Raw genomic sequence first — 19038 nt, 5'->3', positions numbered from 1 at the left:
AGTGGCAGGTCTCTTCAAACTACACAGATTTTGGGGCAACAGTCTTTATCCTTCAGACTACTTGATCTCAGGAGAATCTTTAGTGCTACATGCACCAGTAAAAAGCAGCCTGCTACAGAGGAGGAAAAGGAAATGAAAAAACAACATAAAGTGTCTTAGTAAGGTATTGGGACACCATGTGCTGCCCAAACAGCTTTAGTGCAAAAAAAGAAAGAGAGAAAGAAGAAGGGGAAAAAGCATTCATGAAGTTTGTCATGATTCAAGGATACACAAATGCATTTAAATGAGAAACACTGAACAACACAGCTTAATTTATTTACAAGAAAACTCCATAGGGAACCTTTAAAATGTAGCATTACAACATGTTTTGTCATTCTGGTCACATTCTTCACTTTGACTTCTTAACTGGGCATTCATATAATATTCTTTACCTTTGCTTGTTAAATACATAGATTATGTAACTTCCCATTAAGGCAATTGTTTGTCTTTCTCAATTTAATTTAGGTGTTAACTAAATGCTGAAAGGATGAAAAAATAAGAAATTAAATAATTAAGAAATATTTTTATTCCACTGAATTTGGAGTTCATATTTGTTTTAATGCTGTATGAGACTGAGCTGCATTATCTATATTGGAGGTGAATCACAAATAACACAGGATGTGAACTGAAGTGACTGTGCTACATCCTTGAACACAGTCATGCTCTATCTGCAGTGTCTCATTAATACAAACAAAACTATTCGTAAACGCTCTGACTCTGAGACAATGTCAAGAAGATAGGTTTATGATATGTCAATAGTCACTGTGTTTTTAAATCCAATTTAACACTTGAAAACTTTTCTTTAGAGACAGACAAAACATATAAGTTTACTAAACAGTGAATTTAACACCAAAATAATACTTGATTGGCAACGGTCAACAGATTCTTGAACAGATGAGCACCTACTCATGCAATGCAGTTATACAACTTAGGAGGTTATTCATAACTCCAGCTGGTGGATTGATCTCTTACATGTCACCACAAAAGCTGTTCACTCACTTGTTTTATCCGATTATATCTTTGAAACAAACATGGATTTATTTTTGCACGCTCTCAAATAGCTAGTCACTGGGACTCCTCCAAGTGCAAACAGGGTTTTGGGCCACTCCCACAGATGGACAGCTGCAAGATAAGGAAGGTATATAGTTCTTCCTGGCTGACAGCATTTTCTATGTTGATTCAGGGAGGACAGTAGACTCGCCAAATTACCTCAAGACAGTTCTGATTAGAAGCGGGACTATTCAAGACTTCATAATCCATATTGACATACTACTATTATGTTAACAGCACGATCTGGCGTCATTTCTGAATAGACGGACTGACAGTCATGCTTGAACACTTGAAAAGTATGACTCACAGCAAGGTAAATTGGTTAAATCCATGAATGCTTTGCAGTATTTTTCCACATTCAGTCAGCTGAGGCCAAAAGAATGATACAAAACCTACAGCATCCAGTCTTAACCGTCCAAAAGTTTATGAATACCTTTCATTTTATTTTAGATTTGACTTTGTAGTGTTTCTGTTTTATTTAATATATATGCAGACTAAATTACACTGAAGAGTTTAATTTAAAATGTGGTCTATAGGAGAGGTTTTTTTTAATGGTATTAGTGTTCTAATAACAGGTACAGTAGTAATTACCACAGAAACATATTTGATGTTTTTGGAAAGACTGATGAAACAATCCCCACTCCTTTATTGGGTTCCAGCTATGTGATACCTCTGTTGCTGTTTGCTTTGCATCAGAGTAAGAGTGTTGCATCTGTTTTCAAAGTCAATGCTACATGTATTGTTGTGCACTTGTATGTGATTTCCCAACCTTATTCATTACACTATAATAAGTAGCTGATAGCAAAACACAAAGTAATTATAAAGGCTGCAACTGATGATGGTTATTTTCATTATGGATTAAATAATCCTAATAAATTATTATGGATTAATGTTTAGATTATTTTTTCTGTCACAACTTCACAGCCATGGTGACATCTTCAAATAGTTGTGTCTGCTCAATTGTCCAAAACCCAAAGATTTAGTTTACTATCATAATTGCAATCATGGATCTTTATACACAGTCTATGGTTGCAACTGGTGAATTGTTACCATCCTTGCCTCTTTAAAAGCCTTAACGATTAAATTATTATCAAAAGTGTTGCTGTTGTTCATGACCAACATACCTATCATAAACATAGTACTATACCTATACTATCCACAAAATATTTTTTTTGTATTATATGTCCCAAACTTTTTTTAAAGGAAGAATATTGAAAGAAGACAAATGTAGCAGAGGGAGAGTGAATAACTGGTTAAAAATCAAATGTGAACTGTACAGGATTTGTCAGTTGGCTTTTGTAAAGTTGGTAATTAGGAGGTAGTTATTTGATCTTTCTCTAATCAGGCTGTGAAAACTATGAATACCTGTTGTTGTTTTTTAAACCTTTTTCTGCCAACTGTAAGATGATACCTTTGATATTTTGTATGTGATAAATATGTGGCAGAGGAAATTGTAACTGTTTCTTATGTAAATAAAGAAGAGGAGAAAAAAACAATAATAAAAAAATATTCCTCTTTTCCCCCCAAAATGGTAATTTGCAACAAAGAGGTACACTGTAAGAAATGTTCATAGAATTAACATCAAAATGCTGTAAAATCATGACATCAAAAAACTGTAAATGGAAATACAATGGAGCATTTTTTACCTTACAATAATATTTTGTAAAATACTAAACAAACAAAACAAAACAAAACAAACAAAACATATTCCTTTGTAGAAATGTCCTATTAGTGTAGTTTAAATGCAGAAAAACTGTAACACAAAAAAACAATACAAAGCAGTTTAAATGACATTAACATTATTATATTATAACATTATTTATTTGGCAGATTTTGAGGAGAATTTATAGAAAAAAACAGTTAAATGTCAGTCTTATAATGGGGCTTTTTTTTTAGTTAAATAATGTTTGTTTGGTATTTTCAGTGAAATTGAATGGTATTATACATTAAGCAACAACTGGATGTAAATCTTACTGAAAGAATTGGTTAACTAGTAGCTTATAATGGTCATGCTAATTCAGCAGAAATCCAATGGTGGATTTACTAGATTAAAATGTAATTTTATACATTTTTTAACTGTTAAATTTACAGGTTGTACTGTAAAGATGATTACAGTATAACCTTATACAAAAATAAGCTTTGTATAAGCCACAAGAATTCAAAGTCTATTCATTGTAAAGCTGTTTAGACTTCAAATAAAATGTACTTCCCTTGAATTACTGAAAGTCTTCTTAGCTTTTTTTTTTTTGGGTTCTTCATATGATTATATTCACATCATATTCACACGACCCACCCTGTGCACAGCATGCATGTGCCAATGCCCTGCAGGTGGCGCTGCTCATTTTAACTCGACGTAATCCGCCACACTGCATGCAACGACCGCGCATGCGCAGGCCGACACTTGTGCTAAATGGAGGCTGTTTGAAATGTCGTCTGGAAACTCTCCTGAATAAAGTCAGCAAAACACGACTTTATTTCATGTTTATCCAGCTAGTTACGTTCACCAGGAACGGGCACCATGGGTGAGTCGACATGTTGGAAGATAATGAGCATGTAGAAGAAACACGAAGGGCCTGCTCAGTTGTTTACTAAATGTTTAACTAAGTTTGCATCGAGTCAACAGCACCACACGCTACAGATAACAGTCATTAAGATGAACAAACATCTCCAACAAAAATGAAATGTATAAATAGTGATTTTAGGACTCGTTGCGAGGCTTTAAGACTGCATTAGTTTCAGCTGTAGGACTAAATGAGACTGTCTGTTTGGTTTATTCCAGTGAATTAAATATCTGTCCAATTGTTACACTGATGCTAAAATACTTTATTGGATTATCAACATAGAGCTGTTCTTCTTATTGATATGCAGCATTTTTCAAGTCTGTCCAAAATCAACAGTCATGTGCCCATATGATCACTGAAACAGGTTTACCTCACTATAATCATTCCTAATGTTCATACTGGATGTTAAAAGACCCCCTTAAAATGTGCTTTTAATGTAAGTGATGGGGAACTAAACCCACAGTGTGTCTAAACAGATTATCTGAAGCTTATATGAGGCTTCAGAAGTCTGAGTTAGTCATATCAAAGTGGATATCTGCAACATTTACAGTCTTTTTGGCATCAAATTCCCTCTTTGTGTCAGAGAGGCACCAACACTGTTATAGATATGGATCCAATACTGACTCAAATAGCTGGATCTGGTATCGGATACCATTATTTTAAATAAATATTTTAGTAAACCTGCATCTATGTATTTATTTGTTAAATGTAATATTACATAGACAGGAAAGCAACATTTAAGTAAAGCCTGATTTTGCCTTACAGACAAGACATACAGTTTGTTTATTAAACACTGGTATCAGATAGGTACCTAGTATCAATCGTATAGCACATTTCATACACAGGGGAAACTCAAGGTGCTTTACATAAAAACAAAATATCAGATGATTTAACAGTAAGAATTGGAGGCTTAAAAACATACAAAATAAAACCCAACTATAATAAAAAGAAAAAACTACAATTGAACAGTAAAAATGGGATACAATGGGATACAATAAAAAACAAACAAAAAACCCCAATTATAATAAAAATAAAACAAAGTACAGAAAGAGAGAAAGAAAACAAAGCTAGACTAAAATAGAGCATAAAATATGAGAGTGCAGCATAACATAATTATTTGCATTACAGTTATTAAAAACACAACAACCACAGTTTGTTTTTAGTTTTTTAGTTTTTTAAAAACGTTCCCTCTCAGGGCATCAGTTTTCTAAAGCCCAAGTATTGTATCGGTGTTTCACTGTTGAGCCGTAGTGAAAGTATAACAACATTAAGAGGGACTTTGCCTCTCCAAAGACTGTAGCGTTAAACGATATTTACATGGTTTGACTAATTTGGACAGCTGAAGCTTCATATTGGCCTAAGGTGAATTTTAAATGCATTTAAAGTGCATTATGAAGGGGTCTTCTAATGATCAATATGTACAGGAAGAATGACTCTGGCAAGAGAAACACGTTTCAATGTTCATTCAAGACAGACTTGAAAAATTGTCAACCAATGTCTCATAAACTCTATCGCCTATACAGTATAATGCTGACTAACTCTAATCCACACCACCATTTTTCCTTTTTCTTTCTTCAGACTGTAGTATCGATGGTGTTCAGGAAGTGGAGAATGACACATCTTCATCTCCAGGAGGGATACAGTCTCCGGTAATGGACCGCAACCCATCACCCCCCCCAGACGCAGCCGATGGAGAGGAGGATGAAGATTTGGACGCCATTGGCGACACTGTTTACAGCAAGCATTGGCTTTTCAGCACTCTGACCCGCCTCATCCAGGTAGACCAGCTGTTGTTACTAATATCAAAAATCAGGCTTAATCAATACCTGCTGTACATAATCTTTAATTGTCTGAAAAAGCTTCTGCCTTTAAATTTGAGTTGCAAGATTACATGCTGTCAGAGGTCTCTCTCTGTAAATATGTAAACATATCTACAATATCTATATTTAAATGGAAATGGGGACAGTTGTGACAGGTATTCATTCACACTGACAGGAGTTTGATCCATGACCTGTATTAAGTGGTATCAGGCTTTTTGGGGCAAAAATCTGCCTCATTTTTAATGACTATCCAAAACATTATCTTATCGGTTGTGTTTCCTTTATAAGTAAAATCCACACTTGCTCTTTTCCACTTAAGATTTGTTTCTGTGCTTATTGTACCTCTTAAATTGCCAAAATAACAACTTGAATGACATCAATTAAATAAGTTGATATCTTACAGTTATTGCTTAAGTGATGCCCACATATCATTATATCACTACTTGCTGTACAGTCCATTGTAAAGTGGTCATGTCTTTCAGATGGTCACAGAGCATTCAGATCAGGACTCTGAAGGTCAGATGCAGCTCACTGATGATGATGAGGAAGATCTGTGTAGAGTTTGGGACATGGCAATGGATAAGGTGGGGTGCTTTATCTTCGTTCAATCTGCTTTACATTCATTAGTTTTGTTTACTAATCTTTACTTTTGTGGTTTACTTGTTAAAGGGCAATTCAAATTCATTCAAATGGATCCTTTTGGTTTGAAAGAAGTCCTTAACACACAGTTACTGAAATTTTTAATGAACAGTGCAGGGTTGATAGCATGAATAGTATTTGTAGAGTTAATGACAATAAAAAAGACAGCATATTTTGAATCGGTGGTGGAGGTGATTTACAAAAAAAATGGAGTAATTAAAAAATAAAATGAAGAAAAAGTAAAATTTGAGTAATTAACAAAAGTGTGCTTCTTGTGAAAAATATCTTCATTTGTTGTTTAGTTACTGGTACACCTGTATAAAAATAATGTAGGTAACATAAGTTGGTTAACAAGATTTCACATATTGCTTCAGCTTTTTAAGTCACAGTTAATGTCACTATGCTTTGGTTATTTGAATACACCAACACATCATGTTTGAATTATTTCTACACTCTGTGTATTCAGGATAGTTGATCACAAATTATTAAATATGCTGCTACTTTCTTTGTTTCCATCATTCATATTGAATTGCCAAAGAATCATGCCATGTGTTATCTTGTAAAGGTTTCCATATTGACTAATGACTGTCACTTTATCACCTGTGTGTAGGATGTGGCTGGTTTTCTGCAGGAATTCAAAGCCACAGATATCCTCCTCGGAGTTATAGCCAAATCTCGTTGTCCACGTCTTACAGTGAGTTTTGCCTTCTGTGTCAAAATATAGGTTTAGTTTGCTATGTGTATATTTGATGCCATACTGTATTTCAGGGCTAAAATAATCTATTACATTTCTTATTTTATCTGTTCTTTAGGAAATTTGTGTGGGAATCCTTGGGAACATTGCTTGTTTTCCGGACACTTGTGTGACCCTCAGTCAAAATGAAGACTTAGGGTGGGTAAAAGTCCATCTGTTTAAATCCTTAAATTGATCCTGTGCATTGTTGTTTCTCATTTTGGTTAAATGCAAGCCCCTTTGTTTCCACAGGGCTGTGCTGTTGCTTCTTTTTGGAGATACGGATCCTCCCACTCTTCTGGAAACAAGCAGGTGACGTTTGCATTTTTTAGTGGATGTGAGATGGAGAGACTGACAGAGAATATTCATCTATCTCTCTTTTAATGTTTGCAGATTAGTGTTGACGTGTGTCTCTCAGAAAGACGTGGGATCCATGTGGCTTCAACGAATACAGCAGCATGCATCTGTGCGCTCCAACCTCCTTTTCATCATGTGCAGCTCGACCAACAGTACTTTTCCTTTTGCCTTTTCCTCCTTGTATTTACATACTCTGTATAAGCTGATGAAATGGTAGTTATGTATAAATAACGAAATTATGTTTGACATGATGACCATGACGACTGTGATGACATTCAAATACACCATATAGTCCCTTGAAGCTACTCTGCAACCTTTTGTCTGCTTTCTAAAATAGTTTCTGTGTGTTTTACAGCGGACCTGCTTGAGAAAGTTGGAGAACTGGTCGACAAACTGTTTGACCTTGACGAGGAACTGATGAAGAACTGGGTCACAGTTCAGCCAAGTGAGGAGGGTGATGAAGGTGAAAGCCGCCTGGACGTGGCCTCATGCCTCCTTGAAGCAGCCAAGCAGCTTAGGTAGGAATTTGAAATTTAAATTCCAGAGTTTGTAGTGTTTGCATGTTTACTGATACCTGATGACATGTAGAGCTGCAGTTCCATCAGTATATTTAAAACCAAAAATAAAAGGCTGCTAAAAGCTTCTCACTTCTATAACCACTTACTCCACATTGTATGTGATGTGCTATTTTGTGTAGCTTTGTATTTTGCATGTGTCCTGTGTGTTTTTTGCTTTGTACTGTCTTTTGTTGTCCTGTTATGTTTTAATATTGACCTACTGAAGGGACTGCAGATGAAATTAGCTATAAGCTAAATATTTTACAGTACATCAAATGGTAACATATTTAACACTGTATATGTTCCCAGTAAACAAATTACTACTATTATATTTACTTTAAATTACGAATAGGAACGTTTTCCACAGAAAGCATTATTAGTTAATGGTAAAAGAAATAAGAGTAATTGTGTTAGTTACCACATATTAAAGACTCTAAACTGCTTGCACATTTTGGATATAAGAGCCAGTTGCATAATTGAAGTACTGAAGGCCTTAAAATAATCTTCTCTGACTCAATAACTGGTGCACATGTGCTATGTTACCATAATATGAAAGTTTATAATTCAAGGCTCCAACTGTGCTCCAAAAGTACTGATTAAATCAGTTGAATGATAAAAAGTGTTATTTTAAACAGACCTTTAGTGCATATTCTATACACTTACACATGGACAGATTGAGGTTTGTGTTGCTGCAGATCTGAATTTTATTAACAGTTGTTTTTAATGAAGATGAGGCCTTGTATAGATCCCAGATTCTGCAGTCTTGTCAGTTTTACATATTTGTATATCTGTATCTAGATAATGCAATGCACTGTTTGATATTTACATTGGGTCTCGTGCAAGAACAGCAGGTTTACTTGTACGAATGTTCAGAGTCAGATTCACCAAATTCTCTTAACTGGACAAATTTGTTGTAAATAATTAATTTCAACTTATGAATGCCACCTGTGTCCACAGATCAGAGAGTCCGAATGGATTAGAGGTTTACCTTCATGCTATCCAACTCCTCACCACCATAGATGAGGGCATTCAGACTTTTGGTAAGACCAATCAACACAGCTTCATACAGTTTTCAGCTGTTGGTGTGTCATCACAGTAGTTTGTTTGTTGTTGTTTACACCATCACATCTAATACTTAACTGAAGATGTCACATTTGTTTCTTCTAGCTGCCCCTGATGGACCTGGCAAAGCAGTGTGGGACTTTGTCTGTGAGGTTGTGTGTGAGGACCTCTGCCAGCCAAATGATCTTCCAGTTGTTCTGCAAGAGCAGAAGTGCATTTTGGTCCAAGCCTTTGCTGTGCTGCTGGCTCTGTACAGATGCCAGGATCAGTGGAGCAGCAAAAATGACACAAGTAAGTTTATTAACAGCTCCACTGATCTTTGTTTCCTTGTGCATTTTACACACAGCTGCTGCTTTTTGCTGAAAACTGCATTCAAACCGTTATGTTTTCCTCGTGCTTGAAAGAGAGGCTCCCCCAAGCAGATATAGATTACACTTCTATCTACATGAATATGATCTATTGAAGAAAAGCTGTGATGCAGTTCAGTGTTTCTCAATGCAGAGCTGTTTGACTTCTAGTTTGCTCGTCTAATTTTAATGAAGACAATGCTTTAGCTACAGGTCTGATGTGTGAGATATCAGTCTTGACCAATAATGATACCTGATCAGGGACTTCCTTCTTTTCATTTTTCATGTGCCCCTTCTAATTAAATTAATAAATCTGTATAATGTTTTTGTGCAAATATCTCTTGTCTTTTGTTTCTAGGTCTGCCTCTTATTGGGACCATTTTGCGGGTGCTTCAGTACCACAGTGAGTGCACAGATGACTCTACCAGCAAAGATGACACACAGGATGAGCAGCTCCAGACTCTTGCAGAAATCACAGCTGAATTTCTAGCTGACATCTGCAGTCAGATTCCTAAGGTAGTGCTGAGATTCTTGAATGCAGCTTTTTTTTTTTTTAAATCATTAAACAAAAAACAAAATAGGAACTAGAATTTACTTTTGTGTTTTGGTCTTTGTAGGACACAGTCGCAGATTTGGGGAAGAAAGGTCACCTGACAGAGAAGATTTGTCTCACAGCTGTGGGCAGATTACTTCCCAACTTTAAGGCTTCAGTAAGTGATCTCTCCAATGTGGGGTTAAGTAGCGTTAAGCCTTCATTGTGTGCAGTCATGGAGTAAAAGTTATGACATCGGAATGGAATTTTTCATAGTAGCATGAGGATTGGGAGACTGCTCTTTTCCCCTGCACGCTTTGTAGTAACCAACACAATCAAGGAACACAAACACACACAGAGAGATGTTTTACAGACCTAAGTTATCAATCAGGGTATAATAGAACCAAAAGTAATAAAAAATCAAGCGTTTATGTAGTAATGAACTCTTAATCTAATAAACTTTACTTCAAATGTACATTCTCATCACTGTTGACCTGATTAGTCAAATCATACAACTCTAATTCATCTATTAAGTCCTTTATTAACCATGATAAGCAGACGGTTGGTTACACCTTCTTGAATCTTGGTGCTTTTCTCAGTTTTATATTGTTTGGTTTTGGAGACATAATAAGCACTTTTTTTTTCAACCTAACCATTTAAATGATTGATTTGAGTTCATTGACTGTTAAACAAATCTCCATGTTTCCTTGTGAATGGCCTAGCCGCCGGCATGTCTGCAAACAGCTGCCAGTAATGCCTTTGCTTCACTAAAGTTTTAAGGATTTATTTCAGCGTGTGTGTCAGGTGTGGACATGTGATGGACTTCTATGGAAAATAAATATTATGTTTCCACCCCACCCTTTCTCCTCTTGTGCAGTTTCAGCACCTGCAGTCCATGTTGTCAGAGACTGATCCCCAGTTGGCAGACACAGTGAGAAAAAGGTTTCCTGTCTGAGGTGCACAGCAGATCAGCGATAAGCGCTCATCCGGACTATCATGACTGCTCTTTATAGAAGCCCCCCCCCCCTCTCCAAAGATCCTGCTTTAAGTCAGACTATTTGGATTTCCACTGGAAAGACTAAGTGAGGATGTCACACCATCATGAGTGGTGGACAGTGTGTTGAATTTTCTTCTCTTATGTGCATCTATTATAAGTTTCTGATTGTTCTGTGAATGCTATTTTTGTATTAGGTGATTTGATTTTTGTTTTATTAAAAAGGATCTCTCCCAAGAATTTTCACTTCTAAGCTTTTATTGAATCATCATTGTCATCTTGACTGGATACTCAACTTTAAGAAATCAACAGAAAAGTTCCACGAGAGGTGACTAAAAAAACATTAAAAAAAATTAAATTAAGAAATCGGTAGTGTTAATAGTTTAGAGATTCACCAATACTGAATAGAATATTAGTCTGGCTTAAATAGCAAGAGCGGGTATCAGTGACAATGGGCTGATCTGGTATGGGTATGATTATTTTCATGAATAACAATTCAGTAAATTTATATCTATGTATTAATCTTGCGTTACATTTTCGTTTACAAAGTTAGGAAAACAATGATTAAATCAAGCTTGATTTTGCCTTAAACATGAAAGAATGATCCCAGTCTCTTCCACACAGTGAGGAGTACATCTTATTATTTAAACACTGGATTGGATCAGTTCTCCCTATCAGGTATCTGTATCTGAAAAAGTCAGACAAGTGCATCCCTAAAATAGTCATCAGACTATAATGGAACTACACTGATCAAAATTCAACATACATTTCTAAACATTTTTAATGATTTAATGTTTATTTTCTTTATGTAAGATGTAAATAAAACAGTAGTGTGATTGAGATGCTTCTGTAGTGTCACTGTCAAAACAAAAAAATCCCTTTAAATGGACATATCACATCTATTTGACACAAACCTTTTTAAACGATAAATTAAGTTGTTTTTGTGTCTATTCCTTAAACATAAATGCACCATCACAATATGTATTTTTATTATAAGTCTTGCTTTTCATATAATTAAAATATAAATTTCTGTATAAGATGAAACCACTTTGAGTGTATATTGAGTCATCCGTCCAAGCATATGAGTAATGGTGCTAATGCTGATGACAACATCAAGTGTTTACCAGAGGGTGACAGTCACTCGGTAAGGACAATAAAATCAGATGAAAGGCTCGAGCATGGCAACAATGAACTCATTTGGTTTCCAAATGCACCATTTCGCCCACTCATGGAGAAGAGCAGGACAACCTGCGCATTTCCAGCAAGCTTACGAAGGCTCTGTGAATATAGCAGCTTTTTAATTAAAGCTTGGATTGATATGTAGAACACTCTTTCTAATGGAAATCCCGAGATGGTCAGTGTGTATGCAAGACAGAGATCACCCTATGGGAAAAAAACTGTCTTTTTAATCCTGCTGTCTCCACACACCATCTGAACCTTAACTAGACATGTGATTCACATAGGTGGCCGGTGCCTTGATCTCCAAGTCATGTCCTGTTTGTGTTGTAAATGGCTAGATGTAATCATGCTTGGCCTTTCAAGATAGCTTGTGGCCAGTGACTTGCACTTTGCTGGGTGCTCTGTCTTCAGGCCTCGCTCCCAGGCGTGTCATGTCACAGAGATCAGGATGAAGCCCACATGCTTCCTGCTGCCCTGCCAAACTTCATTGTCAGCCTTCACAGCCATGTGATATGATCTGACTCTGTGCACACAACATAGCAGCCCTTTCCTTATGTGGCCTGCGCTTTCCACGAATAAACAACGCTGAGGCATGTCAAGCCTGTCTGATGCTGATTCTGGATGTCAGTTCTTACTTTTTCTGTTTACCTCTGCCCACACAACTCACTGTTCTTTTAAATGACCTGACATTTTTGCCTCATGGTGAAATGCGTCCTATTTTTGTCTCACATTGTGTGTGAAAATTCATATCTGATCAAATTGCTTATGTAACCTGGTGAGACTACTAGACTATATTTCACATGACAAATATTTGTATTTGAATGACGTTCATCAAGTGATTTATATAGAAAAAACTCTTACGTGACAAAAAATAGGTTTTAACCTGTGAGGTCAAGAGGAATTTTCTGCAGATGCTTCAGTCAAAGGGATTAAGAGCTGCTCTCTCATGAGGAAAGACAGTCTGTCACTCAACATCAACATAGACGTCACGTGTTTTAGATATAAGGATTCTCATGTCATTCCCTGAAATGTTAAAAATAAAAAAATAAAAAACAGTTATGTAAGATGTATAATTTTATCACAGATGGATCATCTGAACTAAGCCACCCTGAGTGTGGAAACAGGCCGTGACACTGGTGCAGTACCTGTTGCTGGGTGAGCAGGGGGGATAATGAAGGGTGAAGAATGCGTGTGCAGTGTCACGTTCCCTCTCCTTTGATTCCAAGGCCCGGCCTCTTCACAACCACCTGGTCAAGGCGTGTTAATAAAGAACCATGATGCTATTGGGTGCAATCAAAGCCCCCTTCAGTTCATTTCCTGAGTTCTCTGGCTTTCTATCTCTTGTCAACAGAATCACAATGAAACTTTCCCCTTCGTGATGCCTAATTATCAAAGATACTGACGTTTCCTGCTCGCAGAGAGTGACGCAGTGACGCTGATGCTTGCATTTGCCTTCACTACCGATACTGTCAATTCAACTAGCTTATCTGTTGTATTGATAAACTCAACACAGAGGATGCCATGCAACCACGTACAATTACATATTTGTCACCTACACAGCCACATTTATGCAGATGCAGAGAGGTTGTGCATCAACAAGAATAATTTTCTATGAGGCATATGCAGTGCGAGCCCCAAAAGACAGGTTGAACATCCCAAAACAAATAATCATGTTAATCAATACTCTTATTTTTTTTTAAATACATAAATGTAATACTACGTTTTATTAACTTCTAATGGTACTGCTTTATTGGGTTGTGTTCTTAAGTGCTTATATTGGACATATCAGGATGTTTCAAGATACAAAGTATTGAAATAACATGTTCCATATGAAGTAAATACATACTTGAATCAGAACACATTAAATAAGGTTTTTGGATTAATTACACCGTATTCTTCAATTACCTTTTATTAATTGCAATCATTTTTGAACAATGCTTCTATTTTGAATGTGCCAGGTGTTTATGGGCACAGCTCTGTCCTGTCCTCTCCTTGTGTACACTGACGCCTGTCAGCAAGTGGCATATGCTGCTGTTTGTTCTGCAATGAAAGAATTGGAGCTAATTAAAGAGATGTAGTCCTGCGGCAGGAAGTGTACGCAAGCAGACCATTCACTGTTCTGATTAGTTAGTTGTTCAAACAAGACTCGGTATCAAGTGAAAGACTGGAATTCTATTGATGAAGTGCATTTAGAAGACCTTGAATTCACTGTGGAAATTCAAATAACACTGGTGCTTCAGCCAGCAGAGGAAAACCTGCCTGAACATCCTACCAAACCTTTTTTTAGCCCTACAATCTATACTGAGAATGTCTTCAAACGCACACACGTGCAGTAAATATGATATTTCAAAATACAAATTCAACGTGAATATCCTGTTTGAATGCTATCTATGGATGAAATATCAGAGTGTAATGTCACTCAGTCTGGTAAATTATTGGTTGTTTAGTTATTTAGTTATTTAGGAACAGCAGAGGAGCACAAAACAATGCAACTGGACAGTTGAAGTCTAAGTTACCATCACAGATAACGTTACATTGCATAAAATACAATATTTGCCTACGTTTGATATTGAAAAATGCATAGTTTTCCTGTTTTTGGTTGTGGTTTTCAACTCTACAAAATGTGTATACTGTAATAAATAAGATTATAATGTATTTAAGTAATATACTTAAATCAGTGCTTATATATTCATATCTTTTTTTTTTCTTTTCCTAGTCATACCAAACATTTGGCCGATTACAAAACTCCTCTATATAAAGGTGTGACACCCTGTACTGTTCATGCATCAGACTCACTATTTTGTTGGCTTGACACAGTCTTTCATTTATGTCTGTGTTTTACATTGAATGCAGGAATAAGAAATCATCACTGTAACTTACTCGTGAATTAGATCGATTTCACTAAACAATATAGAGAATGTTCATAGGTACCTTTTCATTTTTAAGCACTCAGACCACCAATTAATGTAGATGGATAATCTTAAGTATTCAGTATAGAGTCGGCTCTGAAGTTGGTAAAGCTGCATTTTCATATTATGAAAAAAGATAAACTTCATCTGGAGAAACCACCTTCATATCAGACATTCATATTAAAAAATAATTCATGAGAAATCGTTTACTCTATTGTTTTAATTAAGTTTTATCTCACTCATTTGACTCAGCTCCTGCTTTATTTTGTTGGATGTGATTTTTATTTTATTTTAAAAAATAATTTGTTTTGATGTAACTTTGCAACACCTATTGAACACTGACATTTTTGCCAGCAGCTCTCCCTTGTAAAAGAGATAACAAGAGACTTCCTGGTTAAATCAATACTATATATATATACATATATATATATATATATATATCAAATGTCAAAAAACATCTTTCAGCAACACATTTACAAATCTAAAGCATCACTTGCATTGTCTCTACTCTTACAGCCAACACTCACAAAAATAAATCAATCATTAATTTAATCTTTTAAATTTTAAATTAAAATGTTTTATTTTATCTTACTAAGCAAAGTTTTGGACAACAGAAAAAGGACAATAGAAAAAAACCTGGAAGACATTTTTGTATCACTGATACACAATATGCATATAAAAAAAGCTTCTTTGTTCTTTCAAATTCGTATCATGTCTACAGGACCTCTGTGATGGGTGTCATTTGCTGCTCTAACACTTAATTTCTCTTTGGTTAATTCAGTTAAGTAAATGTAAAACTACAGTGTTTAAAATATTTGGGTATTTCATTACAGTTATAAGTGTGAATATAATTCATTACTTCAGCTCTGAATTTTCTAAACAAGTGGCAGAATTAAACAAACAACCCACATGACTGGGGGCATCTGATAAAGTATCTTTTGAGAAACAGACTGAATTTCTATCACAGGTGCTCTGACCTTTGACAAATACAAATTATTATGATATAAATCTACTACTATTTATGTATCCTCCAAATGCCTGGTGAGATGTAGTGCAATTATAAGTTGTAATGCTTCTGCTGGGCAGTACCAAGGCTGAGATTATCCAGAGAGATCTCTTGTGTGCTCAGACACTGTGAGTAAATCCCCTTTATTGAACTGAACAGAACTGGGACAGACTGGCTGTGGTGCAGCTCTAAACACACTCACACATGTCTACTAAAGAAAACCTCCAGAGAGCGATCAAAAGTAAGAGTTTGGATAAGAAACGCATTCTGAAGAAATGTCACGTATGCCTTGAAAATGCCATTTGAGCACTGAAAGCAGTTTGGTTGCCTGGATAACCGAGCAGCCCTTCAACAGCCCTTGAATGGCTAGTATCTTGAAAAAGTAGCTTATGTTTCAGTAATGAGACGTGTGAATGTATTGAGGTAACTCTCATTATGAGACTGCAGTGGCACAAAGGAGCCTCTTCAGGAACATCAATGTAAATATGGGCGAGGTCTTTGAGTTCAGGTAGCTAATAACAAGGGTTGAGTATGAAGTTTACAGTACATGCACCTGTATGTTGATGAACATACAAGAGCATTTAAAGCACCTTGCATATTTTTTTGTTCTTTTTGTCTGTGTATTTAAGACATTTGGCACTACTTGCACCATATAATGTAGCAGAATATTCTTGTTTTATATACTGAAAGTGATTTGTATCTTCTGCTTGAACAAAGTAATTATCACTATTTCACTATCACTATTATTATCATTAATAGTATTAATCGCTGAATTGTTACGTCGTATTATCTCATCCTTGGAGCTACCTATCCAGACACCACTGTTCACGTAGGTTAGTCTGGTCATCAGGAAAGGGAACCACAATGAGCCATCTTATTCATGCTGCACTCTTTGACCCATGTCAAAGTCCTCAAGGGCTTAAAGGATCTCAAAACACCTGCATCAATTACCCTCTGAACAGCAGGGCAGAGACGACATAAAAGTCAGTACTAACTATTTAAATATACATTAACACAATTGAGAGGGGGGGGGGGGGGGGGGGGGGGGGGGGGGAGAATAATATTGGGGTTATTGTAGTCATCTTAACTGCAGAAAAAAAAAAGATTTGGAAACTGAAATCATCACTGATAAATTAAGATCTGTTCCAGGAGCTGTCAAGACACGAGGAGATCAAAGACGTGGCTGCAGCATCTGCGGCATAAAAGTGTTATAAGTAGATTGGGATGTGCTTGATGGTGTCCTGTAGAAGCCCACCCGAGTGTTTGTGCGTCATGAGAGAGGCAGTTCATTACTGAATGCTAAACATTACCATAGCCTTACAGTCTAGTGGTCTTTGTCCTGTTCCCTGCTTTCTTTTTCTCTTGTGGTAAAAAGAGCAAGTCACAATTGACACATTTTTCAACCTTTTTCCCATGTATTACTCCAACTGACATGTCTATAACGCTCTTTGTTTTTGCTTTAGGCAGCAGCAGCCCTGGTAACGACCTTTGACGTTCACTGACCTATATTGGTGTCAATGGATGGCTGCAGAACTACCAAATTAACCGTAAAGAGGCAGATGACAATATGGAATAGCTACTTAATATTTCATAACATGTTTTCAGAATCACTGCAGAGGAAATCTAACAGATATTTAAGCTGCTCTACAGGTGACAGGCGACACAATTATCTGGGATGATTAAAACAGAGCTGTTAGAAATCATCAGTGCCATTTAAAACCATCCCACAAAAGTGAGTTTCACTGTGCGCTGCTACCAATTTTCAAGTTCAAACAGCTAGTGTCACATTATCTTTTTTTATTCATAAAACCTTTTGTAATTCTATTAAGGAGGGTGGTATATATAAATACATCTTTATTACTACCATTGAGACTGCATCTAACAATTAATTTAATTATTAATTAATCTATCTGTTGCTTTTTTGGGTCAATAAAATGTAAGAAAATGGTAAACAAAATACATTTTTTTCTATTTTCCCAGAGCCTAAACATCTTAAAACTGCTTGTTTTGTCCAACCATCATTCCAAAACCAAACAATATTTTACAATTACACTTTACATAACATAACAAGAAGCAGCACATTTTCACATTTGAGAAGCCGAAATGAAAGAATGTTTCAGCATTTTGAGCTTTAACAATGAATCCATTATGACCTTTTTACCAGTTACTTATCTGCCAATTAAATTGACTGACTAATCATTTATAGTGTAATTATTATTATAACAATAGAAACAAGCCAGCGGACGATCACTGTAACCTATGCTGCTTAAAATACCAGCTATGTGATAATTTATCATTTCTTGTAGCACAACCAATGTATGTGTGCTCATTTAAGCAGAAATGTTTGCCTTCTGTAGGTGGAGGATATAAGGAGCTTAGGTAGGTAAACATGTTCACTCATGCTTTGCTGATCTTGAGGGGGGTTTCTATTGCTGCAAACTTTACGAGCAATGCATACTGGTACATGTGCGCACTGGAGGAGAGGCTCTTTGTGCAGCAAAACATTGATTTCTGTGTAAATATGATGATGTCATTTAATGAACTACACAGACCACAAGAACAAACTGGATGCCTGTAAAATTACTGGTGAATTGGGCCTTCAAATTACTCTCTGTTAGTGGCTAACCTTGTTCTGTCTAACACAACATCTGAGAGCGGATCTGGATTCAGCTCCTGAGAAGAGGAAGTCCCCCTCACTGCCTCCTTGGTTGTGTAAAGCATCCCTGTCACGAGTGACACAGGCCAGGACCACCTGAGACAAACAGCATGTGCATCGGCCACATGCATCACTGCATAAAAACTGCAAAAGACAAAAGTAATGGCCGACAGAGAACAGACCTCTCACCTCTCACCTGTCCTGTCTGTGAGGTTTCTACAGCTTAGAGGTCAGTGGTGTTATCTGTTTAAAGTAGTTTAAAGTAATGAGGCCTCTTTTCGTTGCTCCCTCGTCTTCATTCTGCTTGCGGAGGCAGCTGAGGCCTTTCCACTGATTGACTTGATCTTATTAAAAGGCTCATGGTGTTAAAGAAAGGAAAACATGCAGATTATTTATGTGCATGAGAACCAAGAGGTGCTTACAGTGCAGAGGAATGGATTTTGAAAGGGGGGGGGCATGTTTGGCTCGCTGTACAATGGAAGGCAGGTGGGCTATACTTCAATCTTCTTAAACCTTGACCTCTTCTCAGCCTTTAAGGTGTCAACAAACAAGAAGAATTAACTGCTTGTGCCAACAAATGGAGGTTTCTGCATCCAA

General features: G+C 36.4%; 1 protein-coding gene across 1 annotated transcript; it reads left to right on the top strand.

Annotated features, from left to right (window-relative positions):
- Nucleotides 1-3494: 3494 nt before the first annotated feature.
- Nucleotides 3495-10918, top strand: saal1 (serum amyloid A-like 1). The gene is made up of 13 exons (XM_062421202.1): nucleotides 3495-3611; nucleotides 5229-5428; nucleotides 5953-6054; nucleotides 6720-6803; nucleotides 6922-7001; nucleotides 7095-7154; nucleotides 7236-7351; nucleotides 7555-7717; nucleotides 8714-8796; nucleotides 8924-9109; nucleotides 9524-9681; nucleotides 9783-9875; nucleotides 10575-10918. The coding sequence occupies exons 1-13, from the start codon at nucleotides 3608-3610 to the stop codon at nucleotides 10650-10652; spliced, it is 1407 nt and encodes a 468-aa protein (XP_062277186.1). The 5' UTR covers nucleotides 3495-3607; the 3' UTR covers nucleotides 10653-10918.
- The last annotated feature ends 8120 nt before the right edge of the window (nucleotides 10919-19038 follow it).

Source organism: Scomber scombrus, chromosome 6 (assembly GCF_963691925.1).
Source record: "Scomber scombrus chromosome 6, fScoSco1.1, whole genome shotgun sequence".
NCBI lineage: Eukaryota > Metazoa > Chordata > Actinopteri > Scombriformes > Scombridae > Scomber > Scomber scombrus.
The sequence above is the reverse complement of the archived record's forward strand: the minus strand, read 5'-3'. Positions and strand labels throughout refer to the sequence as shown.